This window comes from Protopterus annectens, chromosome 5.part0 (genome assembly GCF_019279795.1).
Source record: "Protopterus annectens isolate FY-2018-M chromosome 5.part0, PAN1.0, whole genome shotgun sequence".
Lineage (NCBI taxonomy): Eukaryota > Metazoa > Chordata > Ceratodontiformes > Protopteridae > Protopterus > Protopterus annectens.
In genome coordinates this window covers 322,696,400-322,712,366 of record NC_056735.1, presented here as the reverse complement: position 1 = coordinate 322,712,366, position 15,967 = coordinate 322,696,400, and the positions used below count along the sequence as shown (strand labels likewise).

Sequence of the window (15,967 nt, the reverse complement as noted above, 5' to 3'; positions counted from 1 at the left end):
CTTTGGGCAGCAGAAGAAGAGGTGGGAAGGCATAAACTGTCATTGATGTCCAACTGAAAGAGAGAGCGTCCACTCTCCAGGCCTTTGGATGGAAGATCCTCTAGCAGAATTTTGTCAATTGATGATTTTTGTGGGAGGCAAAGAGATCTATGTCTGGCCTTCCCCATTCTTGGATTATTTTTGTAAAAACTTTTGGATGCAACTTCCATTCGTGTGGATCTGTCATGTTCCTGCTTAGGTTGTCTGCCAGCGTGTTTTCCTTGCCTGGCAAGTACTGTGCTTGTAGTTCCATTTGTAAGTCCATGGCCATGTTCCAAAGTGACATGGCCAGTCTGCATAGGGGATAAGAATGTGTTCCTCCCTGCTTGTTTATGTACCACATAACAGTTGTGTTGTCTGTTCTTATCAATAGCTGACCTGGTTGTAGAAGGTCCTTGAAGGCTGTAATAGCATTTATCAATGCTAGCATTTCTTTTTGATTGATGTGAAGGTGCTTTTCTTTTTGGGTCCATTTGCCCTGAATGCACCGGTCTGTCATGTGCGCCCCCCAGGCATAGTCCGAGGCGTCTGTTGTGATGACTTGATCTGCTTGAGGCCTGCTGAATGGAAGACCTGTGTTTGTTTGGCATGCTTGAGCCCACCACAGAAATTCCTTTTGCAGACATGGAATTAGTGGTATCATTGTTTCCAAACTGTGGCTGTGTTGAGACCATATGTTTTTAGGTACCATTGTAGTTCTCATATGCAGCTTTGCACATGGGATTAGTAAGATGCAAGATGCCATGAATCCCAGAGCCTGCAGGATTTTCCTTGCAGTCAGCCTGGTGCAATTTGCCAGTGTTCTGAAATATTGAATTAGTTGCCCCTGCTTCTCTGGCGTGAGGTAGGCCATCTGGGTGTTTGTGTCCAAATTGGCACCCAGGAAAATTATCTTCCGAGAGGGTATTAGTCTTGATTTCTCTTTGTTGACTGTGTATCCTAGAGAGTTTAATAACATTATTACATAAGCCAGATGTTTCAGAAGAATGTGCTTGCTGTCCGCTTGGATCAGGCAGTCGTCCAAATAAGGGTATATTTGTATCCCTTGAAGTCTGCAGTAGGCAATTACTGATGCCAGGCATTTCATGAATACTCTGGGCGCAGCAGATAAACCAAAGGGCAATGCAGAGAATTGATAATGTGTTGAACCTGCAAGAAATCTGAGGTATCTTCTGCAATTTTGTCTGATTGGGACATGCAGGTATGCCTCCTTGAGGTCCAGTGTTACCAGCCAAGACTCCTTGCCCAGCATGGGAAGAAGTTGCTGTAGAGTGAGCATCTTGAATTTTGGAACGAGTAGGAATGTGTTTAGGATGGGAAGATCCAAAATAGGTCTCCAATCTTTGCCCTTCCTTGGCACCAGAAATAGCCTGGAATAAAATCCTTGACCTTGTTCGTGCGTAGGTACCTCTTGAATTGCTTTCATGTTTATAAGATCTGAAATTTGCTTTTGTGCCTCTGCCCTTTGATTGTGTGGCAGGTTTGGCATGCCTTTCATTTTTGGAAAAGTATGAAAATGGAATTTGTAGCCTCTGTTTATAATGTTCAGGATCCATTTGTCCTTTGTGACAATATGCCAATTTTTTGAGAATAGTGCCAGCTTTCCTCCTAAGGGAGCTGCCATTTGAGACCTGGTTGGCATGCAAAGGGGAAAGTCATTGGTTTTGCTTTCTGAAAGATTGCGAGTTGTCCTCACCACCTCTTTGCGTAGGAGTTTGCCACTGTCTGCCTCTGTACGAGCCTTGTGTTTGTCCTCTGCCCCTCGGGCGCCTGTATCTGCCTCTTTGGGGTCTGTCTGTGGCAGGAAAGGACCAGTTTTTGGAAGGCCAATTTCTACTAAAACGTGGGGGTTGAACCTGCAGAAATTCTTTCACAGTTTGCATTGATTTAGCCTTTTCCTCCATTTTCCGTAATACTTCCTCAGCATTTGCCCCAAATAGTACATCCTTTTGAAGAGGGGCGTCTAGTAATTTAGCTTTGACATGATCAGGCAAGGCTTGTTCCTTGAGCCAGGCATGCCTACGTATGACTGAGCCTGTAACAGCAGCTCTACATGAGGCCTCTAGAGCATCAAAACCACATTGTAAGGTATGTTTACCCACTTGTTCTAAACTATGCATCAAATCCTGCAACTCCTTCATGTCTGGTTGTTCAGGTTGTGACATTTTACTTTTCAATTGAGATAACAAAAACTGTTGGTATTTTAGCATATGAAACTGACAGTTTAAGGCCCTCGTGGATAAGGTAGCCGAGGTATATACTTTTATCCCCACCTTTCTAAGGATCTGGAATCTCTCTCGGAAGGCAATGGGTTTTTGGCAATGGAGGCCTTAACTCCCTTGGGCCCCTGTGAGATGGTTTCTAGGTCAGCAGCATGGCTTTTGTATAGAAATTGGTGCGAGTCAGGAACCCTGTAGTACCTGTCAGGCTTAACTGGAGCTGGAGGGAGAGAGTCCGGGTTAAGGCAGGCCTCCGAGTAAACATCATCTAGGATGTCCAGGACAGGAGGTATAGCCAGAGGCCTGTGCTGGGGTAACAAAAGAAATTCCCTGAGCCTTTTCTTGGAATCTGAATAATCCTGGCCTTCCCAGTGGAAGTGTTCCCTTAAGGTATGCAGAGTTTCACCAAATGAGTAATCCTCGGGGGGGGGGGATACAGAAGGAATAGATTCCTCTGCATCAGAGTCTTCAAAAGGAGAGTAAGACTGTTCCTGATAATCAGAGTGCTCTGAAATAATGGAGCCCTGATCAGAAGAGGGGTAATCTTCCTCCACTCTGGGTCTTTTGTCCGGAGGTGGCTGAGAACCTAGAGTAATTAAATCCTCAGCCATTTTAAGCATCTGTCTCTTAGGCATGGGGCCTGGAGATGGGCCCTGTGTAGCTGGTCTCTTAGGGTGCATGGTAGCTTTAGACTTGGTGAAAGCCTTGATGGAGAAAGAAGAGGAAGGTCTGAAGACACCTTGAGTGGAGGTGGACCTGTCCACATTCTGTGTTTCAATGCCAAGCGTGGCTTCGGTATCTGTAGTCAGGGTGTGGGCCGAGGAGCCTGCGACCTCGGGTACAGGAGACACCGCCAAAGATGTGTCGTCGGTAATCAGGAGCTGCATAGGTGCCTCGCTGAGAACCGGACCACGTGTAGTCGGCTTTGGCGTGGTGTCGGTAGAGGCCACGGACCTCGAGTGTCGGTCCTTGTCTTTGCGTTTTTTTAGATAAAACCAGAGTCGGAATATCCGATGACATAGTATAGTTAAATGCTTTCCCAAAATAATGCTGGGCGAACTCCGCCAGACGCTTAATAGTGCGTTTGTTGAATGTAGCACAAAAGCAACAGACCGAGACGTCGTGGTCTGGGCCTAAACAAGGTATACAGAGGGAATGGAAATCCTTATGCAGTATTTGCTTCCCACAAGAAATACAATTATTAACTTTGTCTGACATCGGTCTGAGGCAAGAAAAAGTTTCCCCAACGGGGTACTTGGCTTTTAAGAAGACTTCGGTTCCAAAATTTTTTGTAATCTCAGGAGCTGGCCGACCGGCACTTGCGAACTGCTTCTGCTTCGGGCACCGCGCGGCAAAAAAGACTGAAGAAAATGGCATTGGCTGGTTCTTTTATACGCCTGTCGCACTGACGTCAGGGAAGAAGCAACGACAACAAACACCGGACCTAAACTTTGGAATTCGGCCGACCGAAGACCCGCCTGACGGCAGGAGAACCCATCTGTTATGACTGCAGCTGTATGCACAATGAACATCAGGTGAGTCACAGTGGAGGAGGCCTGGATTGCTCAGGCTGGCTCCAAAAGGGTGTGGTAGAGGATCTGGAGGGAAATCTGGGAGTAGAAGTTTTTCTCAGCTGTCTACATCCCTTTGATTGTGGTGCTCAATGTAAGGATTGCCTTCTAATAAAGGAGGGTTTCTGATGATAATTCCTATGATATCTGGGAATAGGGGACACCAGAAGGTGTTTGAGGTTTTGTAACTCCTTACCCTTCTCCTGAAGGGATTTTAGAAGTTCAGCAGAGGCTTGTCCGAAAAGGGCCTTATTGTCTAAGGGTGCCATCCAGAAGTTTAGTATGAACATCCATGGGGAGTGGTTGTAACTGTATCCAGGAGTACCGTCGAAGCACTGATCCAGAAGCAGCAGCTTTGGATGTAGCTTCCACAGCATCATAGCTGCACTTGAGTGCCTGGTCACTTGGGATACAGTGGATAGAAGAGAATTTAGTTGTGTCCTGACAGGGGAATCTTGGATCTCAGGCAAAAGGGTGGAGGCTTTTGAAATGGTGTCAAGTACATACCTTACCATGTGGGTTTGGTAGTTTAGGGCCCTAATGGCCAGAGTGGAGGTATATATATATTTACCTGCCCTAGCCATAAATTTACTGTCTTTATCAGTTGAATAAAGAGCAGTAGGTAGTTGTCTGGATGTCTTATCTGCAGAAACAGCTGTAATAGATGTGTCTGCAGGAGGGTTCTTGTAAAGGAACTGTGCGTCTTGGGGGACCCTGTAAAAACGATCTGGTCATTTAGCTGCTAGGGGTTGGGAGTCAGGAGACTGATGCAGCTAGGAAGGCATCCTGAAAAGCAGGCAGTAAGGCTGGCACAGTTGAGGGAGATGGCTGTTCCATCTGCAAAAGGTCAAAGTACCTTTTCTTGGATTCTGAAACCTCAGAGGCCTGCCACATAAAATGTTCCCTCATGAGGGAATTAGTACCCCCAAAGATGAATTCTTCTCCTGGGGATTCAGCAGAAATAGAGTCCTCCTCTTTTGGAGTAATGAATTCCTTGGGGGATTCAATTTGTGTTTCACAGGAGAAGGACTCGTCAGAAGAGGAGTAATCTTCCTCAGACACATGGATGGGTTGAGGAGTGAGAGTAGGGGGAAATTGCTGTGATTTTAATGCCTGAAAGGCCTTAAATAGACTTTGAAAGAAAGATTCCCAGCCAGGCATCTGTGTCAGTTCAGAGTGCTTGGATTTCAGTTTCTTTTTCAAGGGGGTTGTAGAAGCAGTCAGAAGAGAAAAGGACGTTAGCCTAGCATGAGAAGGAGTAGCAGAGGCCTCAGAGAACATGAGCCATGGTTCCCCTCCGCCATCAGACTCTGATGGCTGAATTACATCAGCGGACGTACCTTCAGTATTCTGCACCTTGGTTTCCATTAAGCTTCCCAGGCCTGCCTTGGAAACAGTCGTCTGAATGAACTCCAGGTCGTCAATCGCCTCGAGAGCCTGATCAAATGCCTGAGGCGCAGCCTGGGATTCGGCCTTAGCTTTTTTCGCCTTCTTCCTAGGTGGCTCATCGGAAGGGCCTACTCCTCCCTCCATGCCTAACGCTAAGCGTCTAAGTCATTGGTTTTCAAGATAAAGATTCAAAGCCACTAAATGGCTACAGGATGCATGGTCGTGGGCCTCGCCTACACAAAAACCACACATCGTGTGTGCCCTTGTGAGGAATTTGTCTCCCACAAGCACACTTCCCTTTCCTAGCTGACATGCAAGTCTAACTGTAAGCAAAATAAGTAAGAAAACCCCAATGGGCACTTAACTGTAATGGTCCAAAACTGTAGTCAGGTCTTTAACGAACTGGAATGCGGTCGTTTGAAGAAACACAATGCAGAAGGGCAATGCACAAGTGGAACTGGCAAACGGGCGTCCGATGATCACTGCAGCAGAAAAATTCTGATGAGGGTACGTGCAGACGTCACTTTTATACCAAACGTCTGTTTATGGCTCTGGTAACAGACGTCACATGTACCCTCCAGGACTAAGACTATGGTATAATGGCCAGACGGTGGTGCTGCAAGCAGCAACTCCCTACTGTTATGAATATTGCAACATCAGAATAGAAGGACATCCTACCATAACGGGAGATGTCCTTCTCTTCACTGTTGCAGTATTCATTACAACAGGGATCCCCTGCCAAGGGCGGCAAGACATACATTCAGTATACCAAAGCCTTTTGGTTGCTTTAAGATACTCCGTACATCATATGTATGCTTCTCACATAGTGTAGGGCATAAAGGTGATGTGCAGATGTACCATCCTCAGAACCGAGAGCCCCAGTAAAAGCACCAGTCCAAGGAAAAGAGAAGTAATCAGTACATCCAGAAAAGGAAATATACCAGGGGGTAGAGGGAGGGAGTGAATACTACAACACTGATGAGAAAAACATCTACTATTATGGTAAGATTTTACACAACTGTGCTAAGTCCTTCCACTGTTGCAGTATTCATTACAATAGGGTGAGTGCCAAAGCTCAGGAAGAGAAAGAGAAGGAAGGACCAGCAGAGCTCTCTAGGAAGCCATGAAGTACGGCCTTAACGAAACCAGCTCTACCTCTGGAAATTCTATCCAGTTTGCAGTGTTTGGTAAATGTATGCACAGAAGTCCAGGTAGGTGCCTCAAGAATAGAGTTAGTATCCAAACTCTTGAAAAAAAAGCCCCAGAATAAGCCACAGCTCTAGAAAAAAATGAGCCTCAACAGAAGAAAGGCTCTTGCCATGAAAGGAACAAGAAGAAGAAATGGCTTTAGAAATCCAAGAGGGAATAGGCTGCTTGGACACAGCCAGTCCCAAGAACCTAGGATGAAAGGAAACAGAGCTGATCATATTTATGAAAAGTCTTAGTCTTAGGATGCACATCCAATGTCTGCAGCACCTTCTCGCTGGCAGATTGTGGAGAAGAGAAAAAAGTGGGAAAATGAATACACTGATTAAAAAACTCATTTACCACCTTGGGCATAAAATAGGGATTAGTACGAAGGGTGAAACACTAAAAAAGGAGGACAAGCCATAAGGGCTTGATGCTCAGATACCCATCTGGCAAAAGTAAGGGCTAATAAAAGTACAGTCTTCCAATAGCAATGTTGCAAGGAAGCTGAAGCTGCAGGCTCAAAAGGAGCCAGAGTCAATTTTTCTAAAACAAAATTAAGACACCAGTGCGGAGGAACAGGATTCCTGGAAGGCCTAAAATGAAGAAGGCCTTTAAGAAATTGTTTAGCCTCAAATCTAGAAGATAAGATAAAAGAAGTAATAAAGGCAGACAAGCAGAAATGATACGTAGGCCTCAACCGAAGAATAAGCCAACCCAATATTGAGTAATTTACACAGATAAGAGAGAACCAAAAGAACATCCACAGAAAGCGGATCCAGGTTACGAGAAAGACACCAAACAGAAAACCTCTTCCATTTGGATAAGCAGGATTTCCTAGTAGTGGGTTTCCTAGCCTCCTGCAGGACACTAAACATGTCCTCAGGAAAAAAAAAGGTGTCTATGTGGAATCAAAATCCTATCACGCACAATGTCAGTTGAAGAGTGGACAGGTGGGGATGGAAGAGAGATCTCTTGTATTGTGTGAGGTCCACCCTGTGAGGTAACTTGTGATTGCCCTTGGCTAAATGCATAAAAAGGAACCAATGCTGTCTCAGCCAAAAGGGAGTCACCAACAAGATTTTGAGAGCATACTGTTGTATACCGAATAGGACTTTTGAAATGAGGGGAAGGGGAAGGAAACTATAAAGAAACATCCCCTTCCAAGAAAGGGTGTCCACTTTCCAAACCACAGGACCTGGGACTCTAGCACAAAAAAAGAAGTTGTCTGTTCAGAGGGGAGGCAAAAATATCAGAGTATCACCCCACTGGTGGGCAATGTCCAGAAACACATCTCTGTGAAGCATCCATTTGGAAGATTGAGTTATGGAGCTGCTCAAGGAATCTGCCACAATGTTTTGACCTGAAGGAATGTACACTGCCTGAAGAATATATTTTTTAGTCTGTAAAAATATTGATTTATACATACCATGTCTTTGCATTTCTGCTCTGTCTCTCTAACGTTCTTGTATAACTGATTATGACCATATTTTTTACTTAAATGTTTGATTCTCTGTAATCTGTGTGTTTTTTGGAGCTTTTCTCCTCGGGTCTCCACTGAAAATGGGCCACAAGCCCAGGTGGACCAACCCGGTTAACAAATGTCAATAAATAAAAATAAGAGTCACTTGGGACTGGACAGCTAAATTCCCACACTAGGAGTGCCAACTGGCTTAGAAGATGAGACCTTGTTCCCAGTTTGCTGACATACTACATTACTGTGGTATTGTTTGCAAACAACTTGAGAGGACCCAGGGAGAAAAGATAAAAGACCTGAACATCTACAGGAAGACATCTCCTTGACGTTGATATAGTCTTCCTGTTGTAAAGGCGACCAAACTCCCTGCACCTTTAGTGAGCCAAAAGCTGCTCCCCATCTCATGTCTGAAGTGTCTAAACACTCCCAAGAGGGAAGAAGTGGATGAAGAGGGAGACCCAGATTGAGTGTCAGCTGCTGAACCCACCACTGAAGTTCCTGCTCGAGACATAGAAGAGGAGGAAGTAAAAACTGAGAGGGACGAGAATGCTAAACTGACTTTAGAAGCCACTGAAGTTTCTCATGTGGGGTTTGGCAAAACAGAGCATAGGAATAGTGGAAGCCATGAACCCAAGAGCTCTCAGAAGTTTCCTTGCTGTTACCGAGGTCAGAGGAAGAAGGGACTGAAAAAAGGAAATGAGAGTTTGGGCCTTGGGAGGAGGCAGGGATGTCACCATAAGAACATCTGGATCCTGCACCCCAGAAAGACAGGAGTCTGAGAAAGTCAGAAAGAACATTTTGAAATTTATAGCAAACCCCAGGCTCTGCAGAAGAGAGATTGCAAAGGGAAGATTTAGCAACAAGATCTGTGGACAGCAAGTCTGAAACAGGTTGTTACCCAAGTAGGAAAAGACTTGGAATCCCCTTAGCCTGTAAAAAGCAATCACAGGAGCAAGGCATTTTTCGAATACCCTTGCAGCAGTAGAAAAGCCAAAGGGCAAAGCAGAGAATTGAAAATGACAGAAAGCAACACAGAAATGTAAAAACTTCCTGAAAAGGGGGTGAATTGGTATAAGGAGATAAGCATCCTTAAGGTCCAAAGTCACCATATAAGCCTGAGGAAGCAAGAGTGGGAACAAAGTCAGAAGGGAAAGGATTCAAAAAGAGAGAACCTTCAGAAATGTATTTGGATGACAAGAGGTCTAAACTTGGTCTCAAAGTACCCTCTTTCTTGGGTACTAGGTAAATCCTGGAGCAAAACCCCCTCCCTTTTGGGAAACTGAGATTTCTTGAATAGTACCGTGTCAAATGATCCTAAAGCACCCCCAGAAAGAAGGGCAGCTGTTCCTGAGTGGGATGAGGAATTCCCATAAAAAGGGGGAAGAGATTTCCAGACCATGAAATACCCCTGATGGATAATGGACTGAGCCCAGGAGTCCAGAGTAATCTTTAACCAAACCAGGAGAGATGGGGAAAGTCAGAGAGAAAGAGGAACAACGCTGGGAAGAACAGGACAGTCAGATCACCTGGTTTATCAGGAAAAGGAGGCTTCTAGGGCACAGAATTCTGAGTAGCTTTAGCAGAAAGAGCCCGCTTCCCACCTTTCTTGCCCTTGGGGTGAGACAGAGAGTGACTACAAACAAAGGCTGGCTAATTGGGATAATTTCTCTAAAACTTAGGTACAGAAAAAATGAAACCATGTTTAAAGTTCCTGTAAAGCCTTACCCTTACCTTAAAGGGACTTAAAACATCAGCAGTTTTACCAAACAAGTGTTTATTATTCAGAGAAGTATCCATTACCAAACAAGTGTTTATTATTCAGAGAAGTATCCATTAACTTAACCTTAATATCATCATCAGGCAAAGATCAAAGCCAAGAACATCTCATCACAAACCCAAAGGCAGCCACCCTAGAGGAAGCATCTGCTGCATCATAACTAAACTTGATGGAATGACTAGCCACCCGGGAGGAAGTCCCTAACAAGGGAAGAGCAGAAGTCTTCCCTTCAGAGTCTGGAAGATCAGAAATTACCTGACAGGCCTGGGAAAGAGCAAACATGTACCTGGACATATGGGTCTGATAACTGACAGCCCTAAAAGCTAAAGTAGCAGAGATGTAAACCTTTTCCCCCAACCTTTCCATGGTTCTGCTATCTTTATCAGAAGGCAATAGCTTAGGAGGAGAAAGCAAATGAAATGGCTTGTCAGAAGCCACAGACACCACCGAAGGGTCAGCAGAAAGGCACTTACAAAGAAATTTACAGTCCTCAGGCACCCTACAAAACCTGTCAGATTTCTTGGGAGCAGGGTCTGAGAGTCAGGAGCCTTAGAAGCATTAGAAAAGGCATTCAAAGCAGCCAAAACAGGAGGTACAGCAGAAGGCCTGAGAGTTCACCTAAGGAGCTCATACTACCTTTTCTGCACTTCAGAAACCTAAGCACAATCCCATTTAAACTCCATCATTTGTGCAACCAAAAGAAAAGAAATTTCCTCAAAAGGAGTATCAGGATTAATAGATTCCTCTTCCTCAGACCCATAATCTAAAGGAGAGGGAATATGAGAGGAGTAGGCAAGGAATTCCTCATCTGAGTCCACCTCCTCTTCAGAAGAATCCTGCTCCCTGGGGTCTTTCAAGGGGAGTAGAGGACCAAGGAAGTGATAGAACAGGAACACCCTGAAAAGCTCTTAAAGCCAAAGCATTAAAACCCCCAGAGTGAAATTTTGCCATTCACTCTGTGGGTCCTTAGGAGCTGGAGAAATAAATTTGGTTTCCTACATTTTTTTATTTTTCTTTAAGGAGAGTCCGCTTTATGGAATGTATAAGGTTCTGATCTCAGATGGCATTCAATAATTGTAGTAGGAGCTTCTTCCCCGACTAAAATTTGAGGAATACCCCTAGGCCCCTTGGAAATAATCGGCAAGCAGTTCTCCCTGAACAGCCGATCTGGATGTCCACAAGGCCTCCAAGGACGTGCAGTTGGATCCCCACTAGCCTCCAAACAGGTTGTGGATGAAGAATCCAATGAAGTAACCGGGTGAACCTCAGGGCTTTCACTTGCCTCAGGAGAGACATCCAGTGGAGGCTGAACAGCAGAAAATTTTGGCCTAGACTGCTTGGCCTTCTTCACAGATGGCTGCCCCTTGGAGATGGAAATTCCTTCCATAGTGTCTTTAGCTAAAAGCTTAAGACATTGATTCTCTAGATACAAAGGCAAAGAAGAAAGTTTACTACATGGGGTTTTGAGAATAAAAGCCTGACAGACAGAACAGGATGTATGGGCGTGGGAATCACCAAGGAAAACAAGCACTGCTCATGACTGTCTTTATGGGAAATCTGTCTCCCACATTGGCATTTGCCCTTCCTGGATGACATGAAACCCCACAAGCAATAAAATATAAAAACATAACATACAATAAACCTTACCAGGGCGTTTATCTGCAACAGCTTGGCGAACCAGCAATGGAGTGGGTGTTTGGATTAGTGGCAAAGAAGTTCAGAGGATGGCATGTTCGGATGTCACCTTTATGCCCTACACCACATGAGGTGCATACATGTGATGTATGTGCACCTTAAAGCAACCTAAAGGCTTTGGTATACTGGACAGATGGCGGGCCTCCTTTGGAAGGGGATCCCTATTGTAATGACTACTGCAACAGTGAAATGCAAGGACATCAAGTAGATCACGTGTAGATGCAGTTATCAGCCAGTCATCCAAATACCATGAACCCCATGAAGCTGGAGACATCCTGCAACCACTGCCATACACTTGAACATACTGGGCTATTAGTGAGGCCAAATGGCAGTGCCCTGAACTGAAAATGACTGGCTCCCAGCCAAAAGCAGGAGAACCTCCTGAACTGCTTTGCTATCTTGATATGGTAGTACATGTACTGTTGATCCACACAGCACATCCAGTCACCCTTCCTCAAAAATGGTTTAATGGACTGAGCCATAACCATCCAGAATTTCATCTGTTTTACAAACAGATTCAGAAGATGGAGGTCCAGAATGGTCATGAGATCCCAGTAATTTTTTTTTCAAAACCAGCAAGTAGAATCTTGAATAGACTCCAGATCCTAACTGGTATGGTGGGACTTCCTGGAGGACTAACAGCTTTGAAACCTCTTTGGTGGCTGCCTTCCTCTGACAGGGTGGGACATTGTGAAATTTTCTTTACTTGTTTAGTAGATAGGGAACAGACAGAACAGCCTCTGGTTATAATTATGTGCACCCAAGAATCTTGCTGACTAACCAGGCTTTTGGGGGGGGGGGGTGCAAAGATAAGCTCCTCTGACTGTTCCAGAGTGCGACATTTGGGTAACGGATCAGGAGCGCTGGAAGGGTCCGTTAGTAAGGGAACCTCAAAACCATTAATTCAGCAAGCCACTTTTGCCATTGAGACAATATCCATTAAAGTTGTTCTGCTTCTGCCTCCTTGGGGGGGGCATCTCCCTTAGTGCCCTGAGCAAAACCCCTGGACTTACAGAACTACAACCTCTTTGGTTCTGGCAGAAAGCCCTTTGGTGGATGGAAAATCAGATGCCCACTGCAGACGGTATTTTACTCTCTTGTTCATTTCTGAAGAGCGTTTCTTTGACCTTGGGTCCAAAGTGGGTAGACCCATTGAAAGGGGCAATTTAAAAAAAAAAAGGATTTTCTAAAGCGCTCCACAAAACTGCAGAGAGGCATCCAGGCGTGTCAATATATACCACTTTCAGTGCCTGCTGCCCTAGAAGTGCCATCAGCCAACATTCAATAGCAGACATATGGACACACTGGATATCAACTGCAGAGTAGTAAGCTGCAAATCCACTGTCTACTGGGTGTCTGCCAGTAAGGTACCCCAGAAGGACTTTAGAGATCTTCAGTAAAGCCTCTCAGGAAGTGTCCAGGCAGCTAAACAATTCACATAAAGCAAATGTCACCGAAGTGCAAGTCTGTGTTCTAAACCTAGCCATAGTCCTGAACTCCCTGTTAAGGGGATGGACAGTAGCTCTCCTGTGATAGTGCCTCCTTCATGACTGCAGCAACCACTACCGCATCAACAACTGGACCCATGCTCCAATCCTATCCCCAGGGGTCACCAGAATCTTATCAGGCTTGCGTGATATTGGCTCCACCATGTCCAATTCCTTCCATGCCCGGTGAGAGACCAAATCAAGGAGATCACCAGCAGGGACCACCTAAGGAAGTAGATGGGCCAACCCCACAAGCCTCAAGGAATATGAACTGCTCCTGGAATGATGCATCCATGAGACCAACCCCCCTCTGTCTCATTTGTAAGACATCTGCCAAGGGGATCTTTGGGAACTCTCCCCTTCCTCAAAGTCAGTATCTTTGGTGAGAGACTCCTGAGGGAATTTCAGATGCCTCCTTTTAGAAGCCTTCTTCATATGCTCCTATACAGTGTAGGGAGGCTCTGGGAATGGTTCAAAAGTAGAAGGGACATGTGCCTGGTGAATGTCCAACACTTAAGCAAGCTGGTGGTCCCATCAAACAGAATATCAAGATGGGACTGAACAAGCTAGAGTGGAGCTGTAAGAGAGACAGAGAGCTCTCCCTAGATCTAGAAAGGACCTTTTTGATGGCATTGAAAGCCAAAGTTGAAACCAGTACGGGGGGGGGGGGGTCCTCTGGGATCTGAAGTGCCCAAAAGATGTACCTCTCTGGATCCAATCCAACTGAGTTCCGAGGCACACACACAGGAGCCAAACTATCCAAAGCTGAAACACTCACCGGAAAGGATAGCTCCAACAGCCATGGACTCAACCCAAACCCCAAAGCATCAAACTCTGGCTTCTCAGCTCAAGAAGCCTCGAGATCAGACACCACATTTACAGTGGGACTCTTAGCAGATTAGACTATCAACTTTGACAAAGGCATCCTGTGGGAAATGCTCTGCTCCATAACCACCAGATCCGAATACCAGAACACAGAAGGTGAAACAAGAAGGGGGGTCATCAGGACCAGTCTCGAGACTCCCAGATCAGGAGGTACAGGAAGGACCCCCAACTGGATTTGTGTCCTCAGAAACTTTCACATCACCCTGTAAGAGATCTCAAACAGGTTCTTCAAATAACAAAAGGATCTGAAAGATGATGTTATCAAAGGGGGCCTGGAGAGCCAATGAGAGACACTCCTGCAATTTTGGAGAACATAGCTGGGGATGGGCTGGCTTCATAGAAACCCTTGGAGAAGGGAGGAGTACGGAACTGGATCCATTTTGGTTCAAAGACAAGTTCTGATGACCTTTCAGCTTTAGCAATTGCACCCAAAGGTTCAGGAGATCTTTTTCTAGACCTTTCCTTATCTTTATCACTTTGTCTTTTCTTTAACAACTTAGGCATGTCCCCAGATTTCTTATTGGAAGGGGAAGCTGAAGCCAAAGCAGAAGAGGCAGATTCTCCTACACTGGCACATTGGACACCCTTTACAACAAATTTATTTCATTTGTATGCGAGGGTTCTTGACCCAAAAGAAGCAGAAGAGCAGTTTACATCCCAGTGAGCCACCCCCAAACAATACACATATTAACTGTGGGGATCCTCCATCCACAAGCAGTGCTCTTTTTAAACCTTTAAGCCTAGTCACTCATGCCAGGGACAGCAAAGTAGTTAACATAAACATATGAGGAAATTTCACATAGCATTTTAATGGTCCCTAACAACTGGAGTACTCAAGAAAACACTGACTTTTCCTAGATAGAACTGTATATAGAAAGCATTTAAAAAGTAGAGGGGAAGAGAAAACAGCCAGAAATATACCTGTGGCATACTGGAAACTACCCTAACAAGGGAACAGAATAACCAAAGGTATTAACAGTATAACATAAAAAAGTACTGAAAGGCATTTAAAACAAAACAATCGAGGAAGAGAACATATCTGAAACTACTAAGAGTTATTCTGAGCCCAAAGATAATGTCAGAGTTCAACGAGAGGCAAACGAGCTCTGAAGTGCTGTAGAGCACAGGGATTATTAGTAGAGGAGAGGAGACTAAGCCATGGATTTTAGAGTCTAAAAAGTTGCCGATGTCAGATCAGACATACCCATGAGTTGAGGCAGACAGAAAAGACATGAGATCATATGAGTGAACTCAAGCAAGAACTGTAGGTTAAGCACTTAAGTAAGCACAGCAATGTTCCAGTTAAAGTCACAGATCTTCTTAATGGAAGAAATTTGGGGAGTGGAGGATCAGGAAGCAAAAGTTGGGTGATATGTTCACATAACCATGCCATACAGTATTTAAGGGAGTTCACTGACAGGGCTGAAGATTCAGAATCCAGGTTAACATATTTAGCAAATGGAATTCAGCAGGTGGAGTAAAAGTGTGCATAATATTCTGAGTTAGGCCAGTAGCTGGCATGCAGCTTCTTGGTTACATTCCCTCAATGTTTCTTTCTGCAAATGTGAAGAGAGAAAATATAGGATCATTATAATTTCAATAGTTTTAGAAATCAACAAGTCTTTCACAAATTCTAGAAATATTGCAGCTCGGCATTTCAAACTGAATTTATTAAGATTGTAATGCACTTTAAGCATGATCAAAGACATAACGAAACAAGAAGGGTTTGTAAAGAGCACGCTGTTTAATGTTTTGCAGTGGCCAAATACACATTACAATGTTATTCTGTCTTCCAAGATGTTATAAGTCATGCCAAGCTACTATGGCCATATCAAACTTCCTGAAAAGATTCTGAAAAAAGAAATTGACAGTAAATTTAAGCCGCAATTCATTGGTTAGAAATTACAGAGCAAAATATAATAAAAATGAGCTAAGCAGACTTGTGCCAGCCCCACCAAGGGAGATCTCTGCCTTAAAAGGATTTAAGCCACAACAAAACCTGTGCTTACCAAAATGCATTCAGTCTGAAAGAGTCATGTTTACCTGCAGTACGCTCAAGGGCATCATCATCAAGCTCTTCATCAAAAATCTCTCTCCCATCTTCCACATAACCAGTTCCATCTGTACAAATCAAAATTCAAACAAGATCAACACAGCTTCCACAGCTCCACATTAAGTAGCCAGCCTAATACTTGACACTGACACACACATGCTACCTACAGAGTTAAATGTTAAGATTT

At 44.6% G+C, this 15,967-nt stretch overlaps 1 protein-coding gene across 1 annotated transcript in view; it reads right to left on the bottom strand.

The window, feature by feature from the left end:
• Window positions 1-15,967, bottom strand: part of POLA1 (DNA polymerase alpha 1, catalytic subunit) — a 3,104,727-nt gene that overhangs the window by 2,950,146 nt on the left and 138,614 nt on the right. The window contains exon 4 of the mRNA XM_044072304.1: window positions 15,771-15,848. Within this exon, the coding sequence (XP_043928239.1) occupies window positions 15,771-15,848 (78 nt within the window). The remainder of the gene's footprint in view (window positions 1-15,770; window positions 15,849-15,967) is intronic.